The 22394-nt window shown below is 43.1% G+C and overlaps 1 protein-coding gene across 3 annotated transcripts in view; it reads left to right on the top strand.

Annotated features, from left to right (window-relative positions):
- Positions 1 to 19092, top strand: part of smarcd2 (SWI/SNF related, matrix associated, actin dependent regulator of chromatin, subfamily d, member 2) — a 56812-nt gene extending 37720 nt beyond the window's left edge. For all 3 annotated transcript variants that reach the window (XM_041217544.1, XM_041217543.1, XM_041217542.1), the window contains 3 exons: positions 5393 to 5515; positions 8659 to 8760; positions 13800 to 19092. In XM_041217544.1, the coding sequence (XP_041073478.1) occupies positions 5393 to 5515; positions 8659 to 8760; positions 13800 to 13853 (279 nt within the window). In that variant the 3' untranslated portion in view covers positions 13854 to 19092. The remainder of the gene's footprint in view (positions 1 to 5392; positions 5516 to 8658; positions 8761 to 13799) is intronic.
- The last annotated feature ends 3302 nt before the right edge of the window (positions 19093 to 22394 follow it).

Below are 22394 nucleotides of genomic sequence, written 5' to 3'. Positions count from 1 at the left end.
TGAAAAAATTCTTCCTCACATCCCCTCTAAACCTCCTGCCCCTTACTTTAAATCTTTCCCCATTTATTGATCCCTCCACCAAGGGTAAAACTTCCGTCCTGTCCACCCTATCTATGCCCCTCATAATTTTATATACCTCAATCATGTCCCCCCTCAATCTCCTCTGCTGCAGGGAAAATAACCCCAGTCTATCCAATCTCTCCTCGTAACTAAAACTCTCCAGCCCAGGCAACATCCTGGTAAATCTCCTCTGCACGCTCTATAGTGCAATCACATCCTTATAATATGGATTCCAGAACTGCACGCGATACTCTAGCTGTGGCCTAACCAGCATTTAATACTGGTCTTCAATATGGGCCAGCCGGTCACAGTTCTTCCTTTTGGGCCATTGAGGTCTAATGGCATCCAGTTCAAAATCTCACATGTAGACTTTCCATGTCGGATGAGCTGATGCTCACGCTTATTAAAACTGCAAACTATCATGCCCATTGTCCAGATGTTGTTGAGTACCCCCACCTGTTACTTGCCCAACACTCAACATAGACAACATCATCATTACAAAACCACAGAAACCCCAAAGCCATAGTGGGTGGGTTTAAGTGCCCTTCTTAAAACATTTGCGAGTGCTGCAGTGAGGTGTTGCAGATGACCAGGAGGCAGGCATGACCCTCTGGTCTTCCCTGATCATGGTGGGTGTCTTCTAGCTGCTGCAGGCCTGGAGGACCCAGGGAAAGTAGAGGGCTACTCTGCGAGCCCGCTCGTGGCTGCTGCCGCTGGAAGAGGTCTGGTCACTGGCCGAGGAGGTGGGGAGAAACTGGCAACCCTCAGAGTGCTTTGAGAGGAAACCTAGAGTGTCAGGTTGCAGCTCCTCCGTCATCTTGGTGCGGGTTGGCACCACCTTGCTTTACACAGGGCGGAGGTGTACCTGGAGGGACATCCAGGGGCACCACCCATCTCTCGCTGGTCCACTGCAACATTGGTCGTTTCACCAGTGATGGTCTGCAGGTGCACACTTAAACCAGGCACTCACTGAGCGGTCTCCTGGGTCTGGCTCTCCATGACAGTCAGCCTCGCGATAAAGGAAGCAATGCACTCATCCAACTGATACATGGCCTGGGTGGACTCCTCCATGCCCGCACATGTCTGCTCAATGCTTCGGGCAGCTCCACCATATTCTCCCATGTCTATCTCTGCAATTCTAGCAGCCTGAGTGTGGTCCTCAACAGAGGGCCATCATCATCCTGGGGCACAGCATGGGCCTGGCCTCCAGCAAACCTGGGCTGTCACAGCCTCCATCATCTGCATCTTCTCAACAGTGAGCTGCTCACCAGAGTGTGAGTTAGAGCCGAATCACAAGCGTCTAACCTCTGAGGTTTAGGTATCTGCACTGGTGCTTTGACCAGGAGGCGGATGTGACACTGCACCTTCTGAGACTTGAACAATTTCGACATCAGAGGAAATGGCAGAGGCTCGCTTGTGGCTTCCTCCGACACGTATTGGTGCAGTGTTCTTGCAAAGGAAGGATGTACAAAAGTTGGTCATGTGATACTAAACTCTGAACTATTGACTGGGGAGGGGGTGCAGTGCTTTCCCTTTCCAGTGTGACCTCATTTGCAAAGTGCGAATGGCCCTCATTCTCCATGCAAATCGTTCTAATATCAGTGTCTGAAAGCGAGAAACTGCCCAGCTCCCCAGCCAGTATTAGGGCCTCTATCTCCACAGGGGTGAGAGCACAGATATCAGACACCTCTCCAGCAGTCTTGGCCAGCTCCACTTAGGCTCTGTGCTCTTTTCTCCTGCAAGCACAAGTGGACAGCTAGTTGGGCTCCAGATTGAGACCGAGGAAATGTTAACACAGGGCTGTCCCTTGGTCCGATGATGGTTGTTGTGTCTACATGTCCCTCCCATGCCTACACTCTTGTGTGAAGTGTATGTGAGGGAGATGGACTTTCCTGAAACCCCTGGGCAATCAATAATGCTGAAGCAGCTGGTGAAGGTGTATGGGCTTTGCATGACGGCAGCATGTCGAAAATTATCCTCGTCTGTGGCGGGTTCATACTTGCAATACTTTTGCATGTCATGAGCACTCATTAACCTGAAACAGTTTTCAATAAAGTTTGGCCTTGAAGATAAAGTCAGTGGTGCACAAGAATCTCGTGGCACCTGGTTCATAGTCATTTAAAGGTGGTGAGCAGTGTTGGTTTTGTGCAGTTGTGTGTAAGGTCAGCAGTTTTCCTTGTTTAATTCTGCGACACAAGGTGGGGTGGGAGCAGGAGAATGGGCTCATGCGGGAGGCTCAGGAGGGGCGAGGGTGAGTCAGTGGTGAGGGGGGCATTGTGGAATGGGGCCAGGAGCTTGGAGGATTGGAAGAGGGATCCAGGGAGGAAAGAGGTTTGGGTTGGGGGCATGGAAGAGTGAAGTAAGAAGGGCCTGGCATCCTGGGTGAGGTGGGGTGGGCTGGTGGGGACTGTTAGTCAAGGTAAGAAAATGAGGGATCTGAAGGGCAGTATCAGTACTGTCCAAGTTTGTTGGTTGGCAGAATCCTTACAGGGACTGTTTGAGTTCACCTACAACATTTCAGTCATGCCATCTGAGAGTGATTTCGGACAATGTCCTTTACAATGGCCAGCTGAGCCTACAAGTTCAGCCACATCCCACAGACTGGCGAGTACCACACTGGACACTAATATGAACTTTCAATAAAGAGTGAACACAAAAACATAACATCATTTCTTTCACAATAAAGGAAGTGTCCCCTAGTTCCCCTGTAACCATCAATGCATACGAACCATCAATGCATACGAACCATGAGGTGTGCTAGTACATTTACCTCTCTGAGTAAGCTAGTCTCAACAAATAAAGCCGATACACACGTTAATAAAGAGAAACCAATGTAATGTGAAATATTTATAAGTGAAGATTAATTTTGAAAAAAGTTTAACGCAGTGGAGTTGGCCAGGAAAGCTGTGGCTGTGAGGCACAGCCTCTCTGTTTGACCAGAAACTCTTTAATAGGCTACCTGTAGGTGCAGCATTGTCAGCTGATGGCAGGCTTTGCCAATGAAAAGCTGCCCCAATCGCTAAATCAAATGTGTTTTGCATGCATGCCCCTGGCATTGAGAATTTTAATTATAATCGCGTGGGAAAAGGCAGAAGGAGAGAAAGCTGAAGCGGCACAAAGTCCCGGTTACAACATTGGGAAAAGCACACTGTTAGCAAAATAAGCTTTAATTTTTCATTATCATCGTCATCATTGTCATCAAATCCCAGTACAGAGTCTTACTAATGGCAAACATAGCAATGGAGCTATATTTCCAGGATTATAATCCTTGTTTTTCAGCCCAGGTTTACCACTAACAAGGGCCTGCAAAATAACCCATCTCAAGCCAGAATAATGCATTGACATATTACCAATCTATAAAGAATGGACACCCGAAGTCTGTTACCAAAGTGTGTTTATTATTTGTGATCAGCCAAAAGAAACCTCATAGATATCATGACCCAATTTCATAAAGAAATACCTTATTATTGATGAGTGTGAAATTTGGTATGTGAATTATGTTTTAATCCTTTTTTATAGACAAGGTGATGTACATAAAGATGTTTTAGTATATGCTTGCTGTGTATTGTTTTTTGCACATAAATCCTCCTCCAACCCTGATTATTGTTGGATCTTAGCCAACCTCAGTCAAAATTGCCACTTTGGATTGAACCCCTTGCCTCTCATCCCCCTATCCCCTGCCACAAAGGCACCTCACACAGTGTGGTAAAGCGATCCCATGAGCAACTATGAGACTGCACGACAGCAATTTTGGCCACCATGCTACAAAGGAGACAAAAGTGCATTATAATGTGTACAGAAAGGAGTAACGTGAACTGACTCCAAGTGTGAAGTAGTTGAGCTTTGTGGAAAGATTAGAGAAGCTTAAGTATTACAGTGTTGAAAGATAGAACTCAAATTAAGAAATTCAAATAATGTAGATCAGCGAAACCCAGAACTTTACTTCAAGGTAAGTCAGGTCAGAGCAGATAAATAAAAATTGGTTTAAAAAAAACTAAATTTATAGCATATACCAGGAAGACATTCTTTATCATTGCTGATCATTAATTCAGCAATGATAAATGTTTAAAATTTACCTAGTAAATGAGATAGAAGTGTCAGAGTTATTCAGTATATGACAATGTAAAGAGTTTGTACATCATAGTGATGAACTCCATTGGATCTAAAGGTCTTCTCTTATCTGACGTTCTCTATATTGCTAATTTGTGGTCTATAGCTTGAAAACATGAGTAATAGAATTCAGTCCAAGAACTTTATTTTGATCACTTGACTGTTATGGAGAGTTATTTACATTAGAATGGTTTCCTTTCCAGAGTTATACCTATGAAAGACACAAGTACTATAAAGCCTAAACCTGATATCAAAACTGAATAAAAGTGGTTAGCTCAAGAAAGACTGGTTTCTGGGATGAAGGGGTTATCTTATCAGGAAAGGTTGGACAAAATGGGCCTGTATCCACTGGAGTTTAGAAGAATGAGAGATGGTCTTATTGAAGCATGTAAGATGCTGAGGGGGCTTGACCGAGTGGCTGCTGAGAGGGTGTTTCCCCTTCTGGGAGAGACTTGAACTAGGGGACATGGTTTAAAAATAAGGGGGCTCCCACTTAAGTTGGAGATGAAGAGAAATCTTTCTCTGAGGGTTGTGGACCTGTGGAACTCTTCCACAGAGAGCAGCGGAAGCGGAGTCAATGGATATTTTTAGGACAGAGACAGATTCTTGACTAACAAGGGAATCAAAGGTATTGGGTATAGGTAGGATTGTGGTGTTAAGGCCACAATTAGATCACCCTTGCCCTTATTGAAAGGTGGAGCAGGCTCAAGGGGCCAAAGGGCCTACACATGCTTCTAATTTGCAATTTCCTATATGCTAAGAAGAATTATTTTCTACCAGATATCAGGAATAAACTTCTAACAGTTAGCACAGTGAACAATTAATCCTTTAAAAAAAGAGTTGGGAAAATCGTTCTAAGAGAAAGAATTGGAGTCTATAAGGATCATATGTAAACACAGGTTAACCAGATATTCTGTGGACCACTGCTTCCTGCCCTGTTAGGACCATGGAAATATCATCAGTGAAAGGCAGTTGACCAAGCTGACTGAAGTGTGGATTGTACATTGTCTGCTGGAGATAGCACAATGGGCTTTCCTCCTCCTATGTTTTTGCTCTTACCCCCTTACACTATACTTGCAAGGGCCAAGCAAAAATAAAAATTGCTGACTTGCACGCACGCATACATTATGTTTTGCTGGAGTTTGATCAGATGTTCTGATGATACCCGTGAAGATTCTGAAAGTGTTTTGAGAAAATAATAAGCGGATGTATTATTTTCTAGATTCATGACACAATTGAATCGATCAATCAGTTGAAGATCCAACGTGACTTCATGCTGAGCTTCAGCAACCACCCTCAAGAGTTCATCCAGGATTGGATGAAGTCACAGTGTCGAGACTACAAGGTAGGAATGCAAGAATAGTTCAATGCCTCAGGCTGTGACTTACTGAGATCTCATGAACACAAAGGGTAAGGCCAATAGCTAAAAGGAAATACCAGCCTTTGCAGTTTGTTTCCTGGGCATGTAACTGAAAGCACACTTAGATTTCAAGACAAGAAAATTTTTGAACCTTTGAAGGTACGGGGTGTTGGGATCGATGAAATATGGAAACCAAAATAATCTAGATTAAGAAGATTAAAAGGGCACAAAGTACATAACAGTTCTTCTAAGCTTTGGTATACCTAAAGTGAGAGTGTCTGATGATGATATTGGGGTTAGACCTCATGAGAGCAATAAAGGTTTAGCAAAAGCATTTCAACTCCTCGAAATACTTCAAACTCTCTAACAAGCCACCCACGTTCCCTTCTCCCAGATGTCTTGTAGGTTATTTGAAATAATTACCTGTTTTAAATTTACTGTAATTTAAATTTAAACCATCTGGTTCAAATAGCCTGACTTTTCCATTTATCTGTATGATTAAAAGTCTTTTCATACAATACATTTCCATAGTGTTATATTTCAAAGATGTTCTCAGAGCTTTGATTCACTTCAGTACTGTATCTAAAGAGAATTTCAGCAACCCATGCCTTAACATGAGCAGGTGAAAACACAAACAAGTCACCAGAGAAAAAGAATATAAATATTTCATTGTTTCAGTATCTTTGATAAGTTTAGGCTGTTAAGTAAAATTTCTGAACTAAATATGCCATATAGGACGAGGGCTTGTGTACCAGATTTGACCTGATTATGTGTATAATTTTGCAAATGGAATAACTCAGGAAACTTGAGTGTTGTTTTTTGCTTAGCTACTCAGACAGTATTAGCGCTACTTCTTAGCTAGTCAAAACTAACATATCAATGGAGCAGGAAGTCAGTTCCTTGGAGTTAAGAAGAAACTTAGGTTGAAAATTATCTTTCAAATCTCTAGTTTGAATAGTTTCAAGTGACTAGCAGGTCAGGGAACACTGTCTGATCTTGATTTACAATTGTATGCAGGTGACATCTTGTTCTGGCTTTTTACACGCTGCCTTCAGCAAATAACTGTGTGAAGTGTTGGAACAGAAAGGAAGTACTGTATAGGATTACCCTAATTATCTCTTATAGAAACCATTTTGAAAGACACTGGCTCTGCAATTATGTGGTGGGAAATTAGCACATGAATGCTGCAAGTATTGGCCTGACATTCTCTTGCCACTATTTTAGCAGAGATACTAACCCATTCATTTTAAACACCACGGCTAAAATCATGGAGGGTGAAATTACAGATGGTACATTAAGCGTTTATATAGGACATTATCCCAAGCTGTAACTACCCTGTTGAACAACTTTCAGGCCAACTGGCCTGCAAATGTTTAAGGATATATGTGCAATTTTTCACAAGATACAACTCGCCCTTATATAAATCCTTTTCCACTGGGGTGGCAGGGAACTCCATGTTGTAACCATGTATTAAATGCAATAGTTCCCAAAATTAGAGGAAATCAAGGAACTTGTAACTTCATGTAATGCCTATCTCTGGGATTATAGAAATGACTGTCAACACTTTTGGAAATCTACTTGCACAAATAAATTGAGAGTGATCCTACAAAGGCAGCAGCCCTAGTTGTTAGACAGGCAGGGCTTGGTTTTGGCACTACTAGAGGAAGGATGTGTCTAACCAGAGCGTTGTTGCTGGAATCTTCCATTTGATACTAGAGTACAAGAAGTAGGAGCAGGAATAGGCCTGTCAGCCCCTCAAGCCTGCTCCACCAGTCAATAAGACCATTCCTGATCTGATGTGGCTTTAATTCCATTTTTCCTGCCTGTCCCCCATTACCCTTGACTCCCTTGTCAATCAAAGTCTGTCTAACTCAGCCTTGAATATATTCAATGACCCAGCCTCCACTGCTCACTAGGGGAGATAATTCCAAACACTGTCTAACACTGAGAAAAGAAATTCCCCCTTATATCTGTCCTAAATGTCTTTCTTTGCCCCCTTGTTCTAGATTCCCCTACAAAGAGAAATATCCTCTCAACATCTACCCTGTCAAACCAACTTTATGTTTCAATGAGATCACCTCTCATTCTTCTTAATTCCAATGAGTTTAGGCCTAACCTATGAGTCTCTCCTCATAAGACAACCCCTTCATCCCAGAAATCAGTCTAGTGAATCTTCTCAGAACTGCCTCCAATGCCAAATATGTCGCTACTTAAGTAAGGTGCCCAAAACTGCACACTGTACTCCAGGTGCGGTCTCACTAATGCCATGTACAATGCAGCAAGACTTTCCTACTTCTTTACTCCATCCCCCTTTGCAATAAAGTTTATTCCCTCAAATACAACTGCAACTCAATTGTATTATAATAGTCTATTGCTGAAAAAAGATTTTTTTGTCAAACCTTTTCATCTTACACTTATCAGGACAATTTGCAAGAATACCGAATGTATCATTGTACATCCCAAACACTGGCGGATCTTATCAAATAGCATGTCCCTTCTACTGTTCGTAACAGGCAAGGTACAGACTGTACGCAGCCAGCCAATGCCTGCGAGACTCAAAACACATTGGCCAACATTGGATGTGATTCCACAATTGGTTGGACAACATTTGCTAAATAATCCTCAGTGTGCTAAGAATTATGCTGACAACCAAACAACCAAGTTAAAATTGTCTGTCAGGCTCGCAGTGTGGTGTATTTGCGTGTACTGGAAGCTACATATATTAATACACAGGGCCCTGCTGTTTGTAGACAGAAAGAACATGTACGCATATTGCGCCTGTTTCAGCTAAATAAAATAAGTGACAGCCATTCGCTGGTTCGTTCCTCAGGGCAGTGCCTTGACCAGTGTCAAGCTGCCTGATTTAAATTTCAAACAATGCTTGGCAATTAACTATCAGTCACCATCAACTGGTGCATTCTCCATGGCAATGCCTCTACCAATTGGAGTCCACTTGCCAAACAATCAGCACTCTCTTTTTATAAAGTATAAATTGTTGTTCCCTTCACATTTGGTATTCTTGCAAAATGTCCTGATGAGTTCAAGACAAAAAAATCTTTTTTCTAGTTTAATTTGGACACTTGATGTGCTAAAGTACTTTCATCACTAATGCTTTGAATTGGATTCAGATTATGACTGATGTCATTGGAAACCCAGAAGAGGAGAGAAGGGCTGAGTTTTACCACGAGCCATGGACACAGGAAGGGGTCGGAAGATTCATCTTCTCAAAGGTAATAGGAATATTTTTCACAGGGCTGTCTCTACTTTGCCTTTGTGGGCTGTAAAGGTGCATTCAGTAGAGCTTTGTGTATAACATTTGAAGTGAAGTTCATGTTCCCTTACTTTGTGCATCCCTCAAGTTGCTGATGTTGTGTTCCGATTTAGTATTGAGTCAACAATGCTATGAGCACCCTCCAAAGCTCCAGATCTACAAAATTCGAACAAGGTAAAGCAGCAAAAAATGAGATAAACATAAACAGGGCTGATACAAAAGCAAAATACTGTAGATGCTGGATACCTGATGTGGCATAAAAGCAGAAATGCTGGGAAGGCTCAGCAGATCGGACAGGATCATCAAGAGCGAAACACAGTTGAAGGGTGGAATCGTCCGAGATTTGCCCAAAGTGCGGTAGTGGGAGGCAAAAAGGACGTCAGCCGCAGCAATAGTGGGTTTTTGCACTGAATCATCCTATTCCTGGCATGTCCTGCCTCATTAATTATGCATTCACTGGAAACATGCCAAATCACTAGTGGGTGGGCTCGGATTTACCTGCCCCACCGTGACCCCAGTGCTTCCTCGCCCCGGGCGCCATATTTAATATACACCAGAGTGCATGCCTACTTCATTTCTACAGACCGGGACTGCTCCAGGTGACAGGAGGCCCTTTAAGCAAAGAAGGCGGCAGCCTCCGGATTTAGTGACGCCTCCTTGTGGCGCCTGTTGGAAGCAGTGGAAGGCCGCTGTGATGTCCTCTACTCCCCTCCTCTGGCCGCAGAAGGTCCATCAGAGTCACCAATCCGGCCTGGGAGGCAGTGGCAGCAGCTGTCAGTGCCACCGGAACACATAGTTGGTCAGCCATCCAGTGCAGGAAGAGGATGAATGATCTCATCTGTTCCACCAGGGTAAGTCAACCACCTCATCACTTTCAACTCTCACTCTCACAAACCCATCACACATCCACAGGGATCTCACACCTCAAGGGACAACACCACTAACTCTCACACACACCCTTACATCTCCATCGGGCTCATATCCTCTGGAGCTCGCGTCCTCAGCCTGTCCATGGCTCCACTCACCACACAAACTATCCACGCAAAGCCATGTGTCATGCTCTCACACTCTCCATCTGTTTTCATACAGGAGAAGCTGGCTCACAATAGCATGGAGAGGTCCCAGACTGGGGGTTGGAGTGACCTACGTTAGGGCCCTCACTCACTTTGAGGAGCGTGCCATCGCGTTGGCTGGTGAGGACGTGGACTGTGCCTGCGGCGACAGTGAAGTCGGCGATGAACACCCACGTGAGGATCCTGTACCACATCATCCTGCTCTCAATACAACAATGAGTGCTCTATCTCCTGTTTTTGACCCTGCTGCCGTGCACTAATTATCTCTACTTTGGTTCACAGGGAGCTCTGCCAAGCGACCAACACTCTCAGGCAGCCAGTCCCTCTGCTCCATCCAGGTCCTCACCTCCAATCAGGAGGAAACCTCCTGTATTGAAGAGTTGGAAATAGGCAGCCTGGAAGACCTGTCACAAAGCTTACCCACACCCTCCACCAGTACAGAGACGCACACCTCAGTGGGACCTAGATCTAGAGCAGGTTCGGGTTCACAATCGGATGGTCACTGCATGAACACTTGTCTGCAACAGGAGGAGGCAAGTTCAGCTGAGCTCACCGGCACTCGGAGGACTGCTGGGGAAGCGGTATCTGTGAGGTCCGAATCAGACAATGAGCCTCTGAATTCGGCCTTCCAACTCATCATGGAGAGCCAGCAGAAGACGGGGGAACATCATGCAGAGCTGTTGGAAGCTCTCAACAGAGTGGCATGCAAGTTAGAGAGGTGTATCTGCCTGCTCTCTGATGAAATGGTGCCCACAAGTGCATGTAAGGAGGTCTCCATGGGAAGGACGGCGGATACCATGGAGACCCTGGTCCAGCAGAACGCGGAGATGCACTCAGACCTGCACTCCATTGCAGTCGTCAACAGGAGATGAATGTAGCAACTCAACATCCCTCCAGTTGCTCTTTCCCCTCAAGAAGTCAGGCTAGGGCCCTTGGGCACCTGAAGGGAGGAGAAGCAGCAGCTAGACACCACTGGGTCATCCATTCAGGAATCTCAGAGGCTGTCTGCTCCCTCCAAGTCCCCTTGCAACCATGTCCTCAGTCGTCACAGAGGGAGCAGCTGGCCCACAGGAGGACAACCAAGCAAGCCAGGGCCCTCAAGGCTTCAGCTCTCCAGAGGACACATGTCTCATCAGAGTCAACAGGGCCAATCATTGCACAGGCTGTCTCCGCCCTTGCTGCGGATGTCAGGGCAGCACCTAGAAGTGATAGGCTAGAAAAGTTAAGAAATACTGATAACAAGTGGTTGTACGTGTGAACACTTTTTTGTCACTTTAATGATATGAAAATATATTCACTTTCACTGAATAATGTATAATGGTGTCTTTCAGCTTCATTGATAGGCTTCGCGAGTCCTCCCACTGCATCCCCTCCCACCCCCACTAGCAGTTTAGCTGCACACAGCTGAACCAAGAGTGATCCTGGAGGGAGAAGTGTGTGTGGGGGGCAGGGCCTTTCGGAACCTCATGCTGGCATTCTCCCATGCACACGGAGCCTTCATCCATCTCACTGTCTCGAGCATTTTCAATGCTGCCTGCTGGGGTTCTCTTTCGGTTGTCCATCTGAGCTGACCTGCATCACACTCCCATGCAGCAGTTGTGTCCGTCCAACACTGGGCTCTGCTCACTTTCAATTTCGACAACAATGGTCGTAGTCAGAATTTTGCTCAACTCCCCTGTCCTTTCCCCTCCCCCAGTCACCCATGTCCTTTTCTCCCATCACTGTTGAGCTCCCAGCATCACCTTCCACATTCTCACCATCACCTACCAGCCAGAGCCCTTGTCATTCCAAGGTGAACGTGCATGTTCCCTTCCTTCCTGAGAATCCCACCCCCATCCACATTGACCTCCCCGACGACCTCCTTCCCACCCCCAGGGTCTATGTCTGTCTCCGAGTCCCCACCAACCACCCTCACTGTCCCTTCTACCACTACCGATGCACCTTCACCCTCCCATCCTACTGGCTCCTTCTGCTCCCTCATAGTCACCATTCCCTCCTACTATGCCTACCCTCAGTTCGCTCCCCAGGAGGCACTCATTGACACCACAGACCCCTCTCTTGCAAGTTCACCTGGATATCCCCCATCTCTTACTCCCTCCTCCAGTCTTACTCTTTCCCCCCCCCAGAACTCCTTCCCTTACACCTACCTCCCCACTTGCCGCATTCTCTCCCATTAGACCCTCTTCCCCCCCGTACTCCATCCTCCCCTGTATTCCCTCGCCCCCTCCCAACCTCAATCACCTGACACTTTCGTTCTTCCCCATTCCCAACCTCACCCCCTCCTCTTCCCCATTCCTGTACACCTTTGTTCTCCCCCCACCCCCAGTGCACGACACCTTCGTTCCCTCCTTCCTTTCCCCTTCCCCGCCACCCCCACCCCATGACGCAGATGTGGCTTTACAAGTGAAGAACAGTGGCTCGGGGTTGACATAGGCCACATTTTCCGCCTCCTGTTTCCTTCTGGGGAAGTGCCTGGCCTTTGCTCAGCATTCTAATTCTAACCCAAGAGCCAGAGTTGTGTATGAGGAATCAAAAGTGCAAATGTAAGCGCTGTCCCTAACCCCTCTGCAGAGTTCTAATCACAACACTCAGCTACTCAACCATAATCTCCATCACAATTATAGGCTGCTACTTTAGAAAGTTCACTCCACCTGCTGTATTACATAATCTCTTTTATCCCTTTTCCTCTTCAGTCTTTTGTTGCCTTTTTCATTTCTCACTTGTTCTCTGAGGCTGCCTGGAAGTTTGACTATCTAATCTCGAAAAAATGTCTCAATTTAGATGGCTCTAGCTGTAATCCAGTACCTGGATTGGGTAGGTGGGCAAGATTTGGGACTTTAGTCAGCCTTACAGTGAAACAATCAATCAATCAGAACCCATTTGTAAAAGGCTTCTTTGGATCAGAATTCTTAAAGTGGGATTTTGAGATGTAAATGAGAGATTAACATTGAGGTCCAAGGGTGTGGGTAATCTTTGCAAGTTTGATCTATATAAGCCATAAGAAGAGCAGTTTGATCCTCTCTGGGAGGTTTCCTGGGCTCTGGATCTTTTGTTTCTGTCCAGAATTTCTTTACTTTTGCCACTTTTAGCTCCGCAAAGCCTTTGTGCAGGTGAAGAGCAAAAGGTACCCACTTTGCTACTGTTTCTATTGTTAGGACCCCATATTAATGAATTGTCATGGGTTGAACAGGGAAAAGGAAAGCGAAGTATATCTTGTGTGTGTTGGAATCACAGTTAATTCTGTTTTTAAACTCAGGATGTATCTGACTGAGCACGAACAGGTTAACTGTGGGCTCACGCCAGAAAGTTAGGAAGCAAAATACCAGATTGCCATAAAAATCAAGTAATTCACCCATGTACCACATTGTGATTTAATTTTAATTCCTTAGGGCAACTAGGGAAGGTTAAAATACCAAAAAATAATTTCTTTTCCATAGCACTGCTTTGAGTGACAGATAATAGAGTACAATACAACCAATTTTAGCAGTCTCTTCTCCCACTGCACAATCCTGATCACCATGGAAAGGCAAAGTGGGAAGCCCAGGCTCTTTATCTGTCCTTCTGCTGCTTACTCATGGGCAGGTGATTTAAGGAAGCCAGGAAGCAGGTGAGCTACCCAGAACTTGAGCAAGAACAGTCTTGAGAAATGAAAAGACTTCAAAATCACTAGTGTAAAATGTTTCACGTGATGGGCCCTGTTTTCACAAGGAGTGCTAATTTAAGAGACAAAAGGGGGAAGTTTTAGACAATATAGGAATTGTCCATTGCTGGATCCCCTAACAACTTCAGAGCATTGATTTGACAGGTAGTGGGCTGGAAGCAATGGCAGTTCTATTAGCAATGCTACAAAGCACAACTTATGCATTGCAATATAAAATCAGGACCAGAGTATTCAAAACTTAAAATCCCTGGTTCTTCCATACAGGTTCAGCAACGCAGACAAGAACTGGAACAAGTACTGGGAATCCGCATCACTTAGATATAATAGTGCCTCCCTTCCAAAGAACTGGAGCTCAACATTCACGTTACTTGCACTGCTTCTTTGATGTCAGCGAAAGAAACCTGATTGGATTGTAGATCACAAGCAGGGAAATTACGCTTTGCTGGGGACATTCTAGCAATATTTTTGTAAAAGTCTCAACTTAAAAATAGTATAAAATTTGATAAGCTCAGCAACGTTCCTTCCCCCTTCTGCTGGTGTAGAGGCTGATACACAAACAATCTTGACAAACAATCTTTTTAAAAGGCATTGCTCAACCATTCAAGGGTGTTTACCCAAGTTTTGGTTATTTATAACTTCAGCAACTTAATTTGATTGAAAGGCCTCTGGCATGGCCCAAATCTGCCTTTAGATTTGCACTTTTTGTGTTGAAATGAAAAAGATTGCAGAACCGACTGACTTATCAAAAGCCCACAGAATAGCCTGATAGCCTCTTAACTTCACTAATTCATCACTCTTTAAGAAAAGGAATATAATTACTCCCTAAGGCAACAAAGGCTTATACCTATAAAATATTATTTCTGATAGCTACAGTCTCACAGATACAAAAGCCATTTTGATTCTTCTCAGTCATCCCAGCACTTAAAACAAAACAAGTCATGCCTAGAACTTGCTGATTGCACTATTGGCATAGGAATACATTTTTCACTCAAATTCATTGTAAAGTTGTAATTTTGAAGGCTACATAAGAGGAGAAGTAGATCATATGGCCTGTTGAGCCTGCTCTGCCGTTCACTATGATCCTGGGATTCAACTCCATTTTCCCACCCATACCCCACATCCATTGATTCCCTAAGAGACCAAAAAATCTATCTCAGCCTTAAAAATATTCAATGATGGTGCATCCACAACCCTCTGGGGTAGAGAATTCCAGATTCGCAACCCTTTGAGTGAAGAATTTCTCCTAATCTCAGTCCTAAATGATCAGCCCCTTATCCTGGAACTGTGTCCTATTTCTAGATTACCCAGCCAGGGGAAAGAACCTCAGTGTCTACTCTGTCAAGCCTACCCTTCGGTGTGTTTGCCTATCAAAAGTCTTGCAAAGTTTGATCTTGCCAAGATCATGCAGCTTCCAACGTGTGAATGAAATATCTTTCATATCTTCTGGTTACTGTGGGAGCATTTGATCTGGCCAAGCAATGTCACTGCTTGGATCACCCTTTGCAAAGCTCAAATTCTCTCCTGTTCTGCAGTTTTAATCAGTTCAATCTTTCAAAAGATAGATTAGCAAACTGGAATTAGGACTGAATATCATAGCTACAGAGATAAAGCGTGCACTACTTGAAGGGTTATTTCAATCTGTAGCAATAGAATATGTATCCCATTACATGGAACACTGCCCCAATCAGCTTAATGATAAAAGGTGGACATTATCCAGTTTGACCCCTTGCAGTGACACACACTCCAGATTACACTACCTACAGGAAGGTACATTATGGTTTTTAAGGATATGTAGAATCTGCCTTTTCTTTATCAATATCCTGTGAACTAAGCACTTAAAAGGACATTTCTGTCAGTGTTAAAACATCATTCACATTGCATGTAAGAATCTAAAATTGTACCATTGCAGAATGGTTTGCATCCAACCCAAAGAAAGCGCTGGTACTAGAAATTGCTGAGGTTGCTCAGATGGTTAACACCAAAAAGGAAATCTTGAGCAAATTGTTTTGAATCGCTTTCCTGGTCATGAATATTGTGGAAATCAAAATGAACTCTGCGTTGTTTGACGGCCCATTTTGGGAAATCCATATGGACGATAGATTAGACCTTAAATGGAAAATACAGCATCAGGTTATACAAAGATAAATGGGCAATGTTTCTGACAAGACATTCAGCAATCTTGAAGACAACTGCTGTGAAGAGAATCCCATTTGTTCAAGTAAGCGAGCACAGATTTCTTCCGAAACATACACATTGGCTATTAGAAATCAAAATTGCAGCTGGTGGGGGTGGAAATTGTGCAGTTTATACCCTCAAAAGTGCTTAATTGGTTCAAACCAATATTTTTTAATTAGGATTCAATTTTTCTTTTAAAGTTGAGCCAGAAAAATATGTTTGATTCTTTTTAATACTGCTAGACACCAGAGTAAACTTATACTTCAGACAGGCTGAGGATAACGTTGATGTTGTCAATCAAGAGTCACTAGGAGTGCAAGCTCTATAGCAACGCAATTGTATTAAACATTTAACTTGATTTTAGGACTCTGCAACTCAATTTCAAATTCATGTCCTGTTTTATGTTTCTGAATAATCATCAAACTCAGTCAAATCTAGAGCCATATGGAGAGTAATGCAATTAAAATACACTAGCCAAAGCAGTAATACACAATAAATGGAACATTTACTATAACAACAAAACCCATAACAAAAGTGGGCCATGAAACAGTTAATGCAAAGAGCTGAATCTAAGAAAATAATTAGAGGATCTTAATAGAAAAATAGGTTCAAATTCCACCTTTGTGGACTTTTTAAAAAGTTTGTGATTTCCTTAAGTATATATAGAGAAAGTTGCTTTCCTACAGCATTGTACAATCACTTTTTTTATATAAAACGAAAATAATTTTCAAAGTTCAGGAAAATAAAGTTTTTAAAGGTACATGACTGTTGAATATTTCAGGTAGAAGTTGCATTTTTTTTTAATTAAAACTGCTGAGTGCAAATTTAAATGTTAAATCTCAGTTACAGAGTTTGCAAAGCTTTAGCTTTCATGGTTTACAGTAATAATTGCTGTGCGAGTGTGAAATAGTGTAGAATGGGTTTTGAAATGTCAAGAAATTGCTTGTGTGAGGTTGTGATTAGTTAGGTGGCTGGGCAATAAAGATATCAAAGTATCTGCATCAGGAGGAAATGTCTCTTATTTAATGTACCATGAATGACTAGCAAAAAGTCATTAAAATGCATAATCATACCTCCAAGATCCCAATCATATATCATCTGAAAGAATAGTTTCCTTATTGGCAAACCAATAATAAAATTATACAGTACTAGGATGCTGGCTAACCTAGCTTAAATTAGTCATCTTAATGCAACTTATATTGTAATTTTTCATCAAAACGTCACAAAATACAAATGTGTACAATAAGGTATTTTACTTGTAGGATATAGGATTCGTGGTACATTGAAGGCATGTCAGGAAATATGCATTTTGTACACTCTGAATTATGCTGTTTGCTTTTATTAGTTAACAAGCTACTGCATGTAGTCGCATTAAAAGCAGGTCAGTACAATTCAGTCACGGATAACTGGCTATCATACCATATGATGCGAATTTTTAAATTTAGATTTCCCTCCCCTGCTGTTTGCTGTTCTGACAGCAACCTGTGGGTAGCTTTCCTTAGCCAGTGGCGCCTCAAATGACCGTTCTTTGTATGAGCGAAGACAGCGAGTGTTGGTCGCTAACCGGCCATGAAGTCCATCCCACCCAACCCTAAACCTTGCCTCATCTGAAGTGTACACATTCACATCCAGCAAGTATAACTGAGTAGGGACCAAATGGAAAATTGAATCTCATTTTACCAACAGCATTCCAGAACAGAAAATGAAATTTAGGACGTGAATAATTCTATAAAGTTACCTACATGTTAATTAGGTTAAAAAAATCAAGTTTCCCTATCACCAGGTTTCCATGATAATGAAAATACAGAACTAGGCACATAGTGAAATTCATTCAGTCTTCCACTTAGCTGCACACTGGGTTCCACAAATCCAATAATCCTACCTTTCTGATCCTGCCAGGTTCATGGAGTTTATACTACACAAGAGGCAAAACTGTACAACATTACCAAAGACAATTAGCTTCTTCACAACTGAGGATGCCAATAGGTCAAACATCCTTAGTCCTACACACAATGTTGCAAATGGTACATATGCACATTTAAAGCAAGAGAAACAGTTTGTACTGTACTGGGATGGAGAACCTGGGTACAGATTCAACGTTGTATAAACCCATTCAGCTTAGCAGATGTCATTTTAACAACGGAATTGGGCCATTGCAGGACCATTGTGAAAATTTAACACATTTTTGGTTCAAAATAAAATAGAGACTCCAAGTATTCACTTACTAAGTGAACAGTTTTATGAATGCAGGAATAGGCTATTTTTTAACATATGAGTAGGAAGCACACTGCAGTGCCGTTAAGAGCACAGACTCCCCATCATACGCAGGTTGACTTTTGAGTACATACTAGCTCAGAATTTAACTAAATTTAAATATTTGCCAACAGTGAAGTAAGCTATTGTTCAATCTTACATATGCATTATAAACCTACTAGTATAGTACCTAGTCACTAAAATACCATTATACAACAAAGCAGTAAATACCATTAGCCTGACTGAATAATTAGGAAACTTGATCATGATAGATGGGTGAGGTGAACCAGTAGGCCATAAGCAATAAGGCAGACAGCATATGGCTCCATTCCTAGTAACAAGTTCAGAATTAAAATGCAATTGCCTTATAACACAAGATAGAGAAATACTCAAAACTAAAAAGAACTGTTCTGATTAGAAAATGATATGACTGTAATGAGAGGCATTTTTCTTCTTGTATATAGCATGCAGCCAATAGTATGATGCTTTTACACGTTTATATTTACAGATTTCTTGAAATGTTTTGATGCTTTTATATTCAGTGCAGTGGTGTGCAGGCCCAAGGTACATGTGGATATTTATAGAGAACGCCTGTATTAGTTAGGTACTGGACTCAGTTTTTAAATAAGTGAAATTTTGTTCAAGGATTGCATTTTATGCTACATAAGTTGTTAGTTTTGATACTGTTTGAAAATTGCACAGCTTTGTAACTGAAGGCGATTCAGCCATCTTCTATTCCAAAGGGCTCATGGTTCCACAAAGTAAAATGTGACCAAGGCAGCCATGTTCTAATTTTACAACCATATTATGCAGCAGTTTCAGTGAAGCACCAGCATAATGCTGTATTTCTGGTTGAATGCATGGGAACTCTGAAGCCCTGAATGGGAGGCGAACTTAAAATACAACGCATTGCTGGTTTATAGGGACTCATTGGATTGAAGTTTCAACAAGTGTCAAATCCATTTTATAGGCACTGCTCGACAGGTACAAAAATGCTTATTTCTCATATACATTGTAATTTGGTGCTTCTGTTCCATTTGGGACCATTTGTACTAGAGCCAACATACAATCATGTACAAGTCCCCCTGTAGAAGGTTTTTGCATTGAAAATAAACCAAAACAAAGCTGATCTCGACTGTCTTTATTTCAAACTGCTAATTTTGTGGGGGTTGAGGAAGAATTACATGGAACAGATGGGAGTAATTTCTGCAGAGATTCTCCTATCATACCATAACATGCCCTGGGAGTCCTCAACACTGACTCCCAACCCCATGAAGTCTCATGGCATCAAGCCAAACATGGACAAGGAAGCTTCCTACCTATTAAAACATAAAGCCCACACCCTTCCCAAGCTGATGAATCAGTGCTCCTCCATGTTGGACACCACTTCGAGGAAGCACTGAGGGTTGCAAGGCACAGAATATAGTGTGTGTGGAGGACTTCAATATCCATCACCAAGAGTGGCTCAGTAGCAACACTACAGACCAAGATGGGCGAGTCCTAAAGCACATAGCTGCTAGATTGGGTCTGTGGCAGGTGGTGAGGGAACCAACAAGAGGGAAAAGCATACTTGAACACATCCTCACCAGCCTAACTGCTGCAGATGCATCTGTCCATGACAGATCGGAAGGATTGACCATTGCACAGTCCTTGTGGAGGTGAAGTCCCGTCTTTATACTGAGGATACCTTCCATCGTGTTGTGTGGCACTACCATCATGCTAAGTGGATAGGTTTTGAACAGATCTAGCAACTCAAGACTGTGCAACCATGTAGGCCATCTGCAGCAGCAGAATTGCACACAAACACAATCTGTAACCTCATGGCTCAGTATATCCCCCACTCTACCATTACCACCATGCCAGGGGATCAACCCTGGTTCAATGAGAGTGCAGAAGGGCATGCCAGGAGCAGCACTAGGCTTACCTAAAAATGAGGTGTCAACCTGACAAAAGCTACAACACAGGGCTACTTGCATGCCAAACTGCATAAGCAGCTAAATGATTCGATAATCAACGGATTAGATCTAAGCTCTGAAGTCCTGCCGCATCCAGTCATGAATGGTGATGGACAATTAACCAAATCACTGGAGGAGGTGGCTCCACAACTATCCCCATCCTCAATGAAGGGGGAGCCCAGCACATCAGTGCAAAAGATAAGGCTAAAGTATTTGCAACAATCTGCAGCCAGAAGTACCAAGTGGATGATCCATCTTGATCTCTTCTGGGAGGTCCTTAGCATCAAAGGTGCCAGTCTTAGCCAATTTGATTCACTCCACATGAAGTCAAGAAACGGCTGAAAGCACTGGATACTGCAAAGGCTATGGGCCCTGACAACATTCCAGCAATAGTACTGAAGACTTGTGCTCCAGAACTTGCTGCACCCCTAGCCAAGCTATTTCACTACAGCTACAACATTGGCATCTATCCAGCAATGTGGAAAATTGCCCAGTTATGTCCTATACACAAAAGCAAGACAAATTCACTCTGGCCAATTACCACCTCATCAGTCTACTTTTGATCATCAGTAAAGTGATGGAAGGGGTCATCAGTAGTGCTACCAAGCTGCACTTGCTTAGCAATAACCTGCTCACTGATGCTCAGTTTGGGTTCCGCCAGGGCCACTCAGCCCCCGATCTCATTACAGCCTTTGTCCAAACATGGACAAAAGAGCTGAACTCCAGAGGTTAGGCGAGAGTGACTGCCTTTGACATCAAGGCCACATTTGACCAAGTGTGGCATAAAGGAGCCCTAGCAAAACTGGAGTCAATGGGAAACGGGAAAACTCTCCACTGTTGGGAGTCATACGTAGCACAAAAGGAAGATGGTTGTGGTTGTTGGAGGTCAATCATCTCAGTTCCAGGGCATCATCGCAGGAGTTCCTCAAGGTAGTGTCCTAAGCCCAACCATGTTCAGCTGTTTCATCAATAACCTTTCTTCCATCATAAGGTCAGAAGCGGGAATATTCGCTGATGATTGCACAATGTTCAGCACCTTCACAACTCCTCAGATCCTGAAGCAGTCCATGTCCAAATGCAGCAAGACCTGGACAATATCTAGGCTTGGGCTAACAAGTGGCAAAAAGCATTCGCACCACACAAGTGCCAGGCAATGACCATCCCCAACAGGAGAGAATCTAACCATTACCCCATGACATTTAATGGCATTACCATCGCTGAATCCCCCATCAACAACATCCTGGCTGTTACCATTGATCAGAAATTGAACTGGACAAGCCTTATAAATACTGTGACTACAAGAACAAGTCACAGGCTGGGAATCCTGCAGCGAGTAACTCAACTCACTTTGGGGCCTCCCCAAATCCTGACCGCCATCTACAAAGGACAAGTCAGGAGTGTGATAGAATATTCTCCACTTGCCTGGATGTATGCAGCTCCAACAACATTCAAGAAGCTTGACACCATCCAGGGCAAAGCAGCCTGCTTGATTGGCTCCTCATCCACATTCACTCCCTCCACCACTGACACACAATAGCAGCAGTGTGTACTATCTATAAGATGCACTGCAGGAACTCACCTCCTTAGACAGTACCTTCCAAATCCACAACCATTACCATCTAGAAGGACAAGAGCAGCAAATGCACGGGAACACCACCACCTGAAAGTTCCCCTCCAAATCACTCACCATCATGAGTTGGAAATATATCAGCATTCTTTCACTGTTGCTAGTTCAAAATTCTGGAACACCTTAATAGCACTGTGGGTGTACCTACATCACATGGACTGCAGCAGTTCAAGAAGGCAGCTCGCCACCACCTTCTCAAGGGCAATTAGGGAAGGACAATAAATAATGGCCTAACCAGCGATGCCTACACCCCATGAGTAAAAAAAACTTAAGAAAAACACTAGGATTTTCGTTTATGGTGGAAGATCTCTAAACTCCTGCAGAAAGCCTGCTTAATCAAAATTATTTGAAGTTGTATTTTTTTTAAATTAAGAATAATGCTAATAATCCACAGCCTTATTGTTCCATTCGGCTTGGGCAGTTTCGCAGTCTTTTGACAGTATGTTTACAGAATGAACACTTCTTATTGCCGTTTGCCCAAGTAAACCATTTTAAGGGAAGTCATTTAACATGCAAAATGTAGGTTTGCTGAACTAATTTTGAGCAGAGTTCATGGGTGAAAATGTTTTTCAATGCTTTATGAAAGTCATCACAATAACCAGCAGCTTTTGAAAGGTGGGTGGAAAGAGAAAAGAGAATTGGTTAAACTTAGTTCAAGCCTACAACCCCTAAAAATCATTCTAAAAATGCCTAGTCCAGTCCAGATGCACTAGTTCCTGGCAAGTAACTCGTCCAGGTGGCCCAAATGAAACCTACCTGAGAAAGATCTCAAAATGCTATAAACTCGTTATGTATGGCAATGACCACAAAATTCCCATTAACACTTTAATAACTGTATAGTATTGAGTC

This window comes from Carcharodon carcharias, chromosome 23, assembly GCF_017639515.1.
Source record: "Carcharodon carcharias isolate sCarCar2 chromosome 23, sCarCar2.pri, whole genome shotgun sequence".
NCBI lineage: Eukaryota > Metazoa > Chordata > Chondrichthyes > Lamniformes > Lamnidae > Carcharodon > Carcharodon carcharias.
This window is presented reverse-complemented; position numbering and strand designations above follow the sequence as displayed.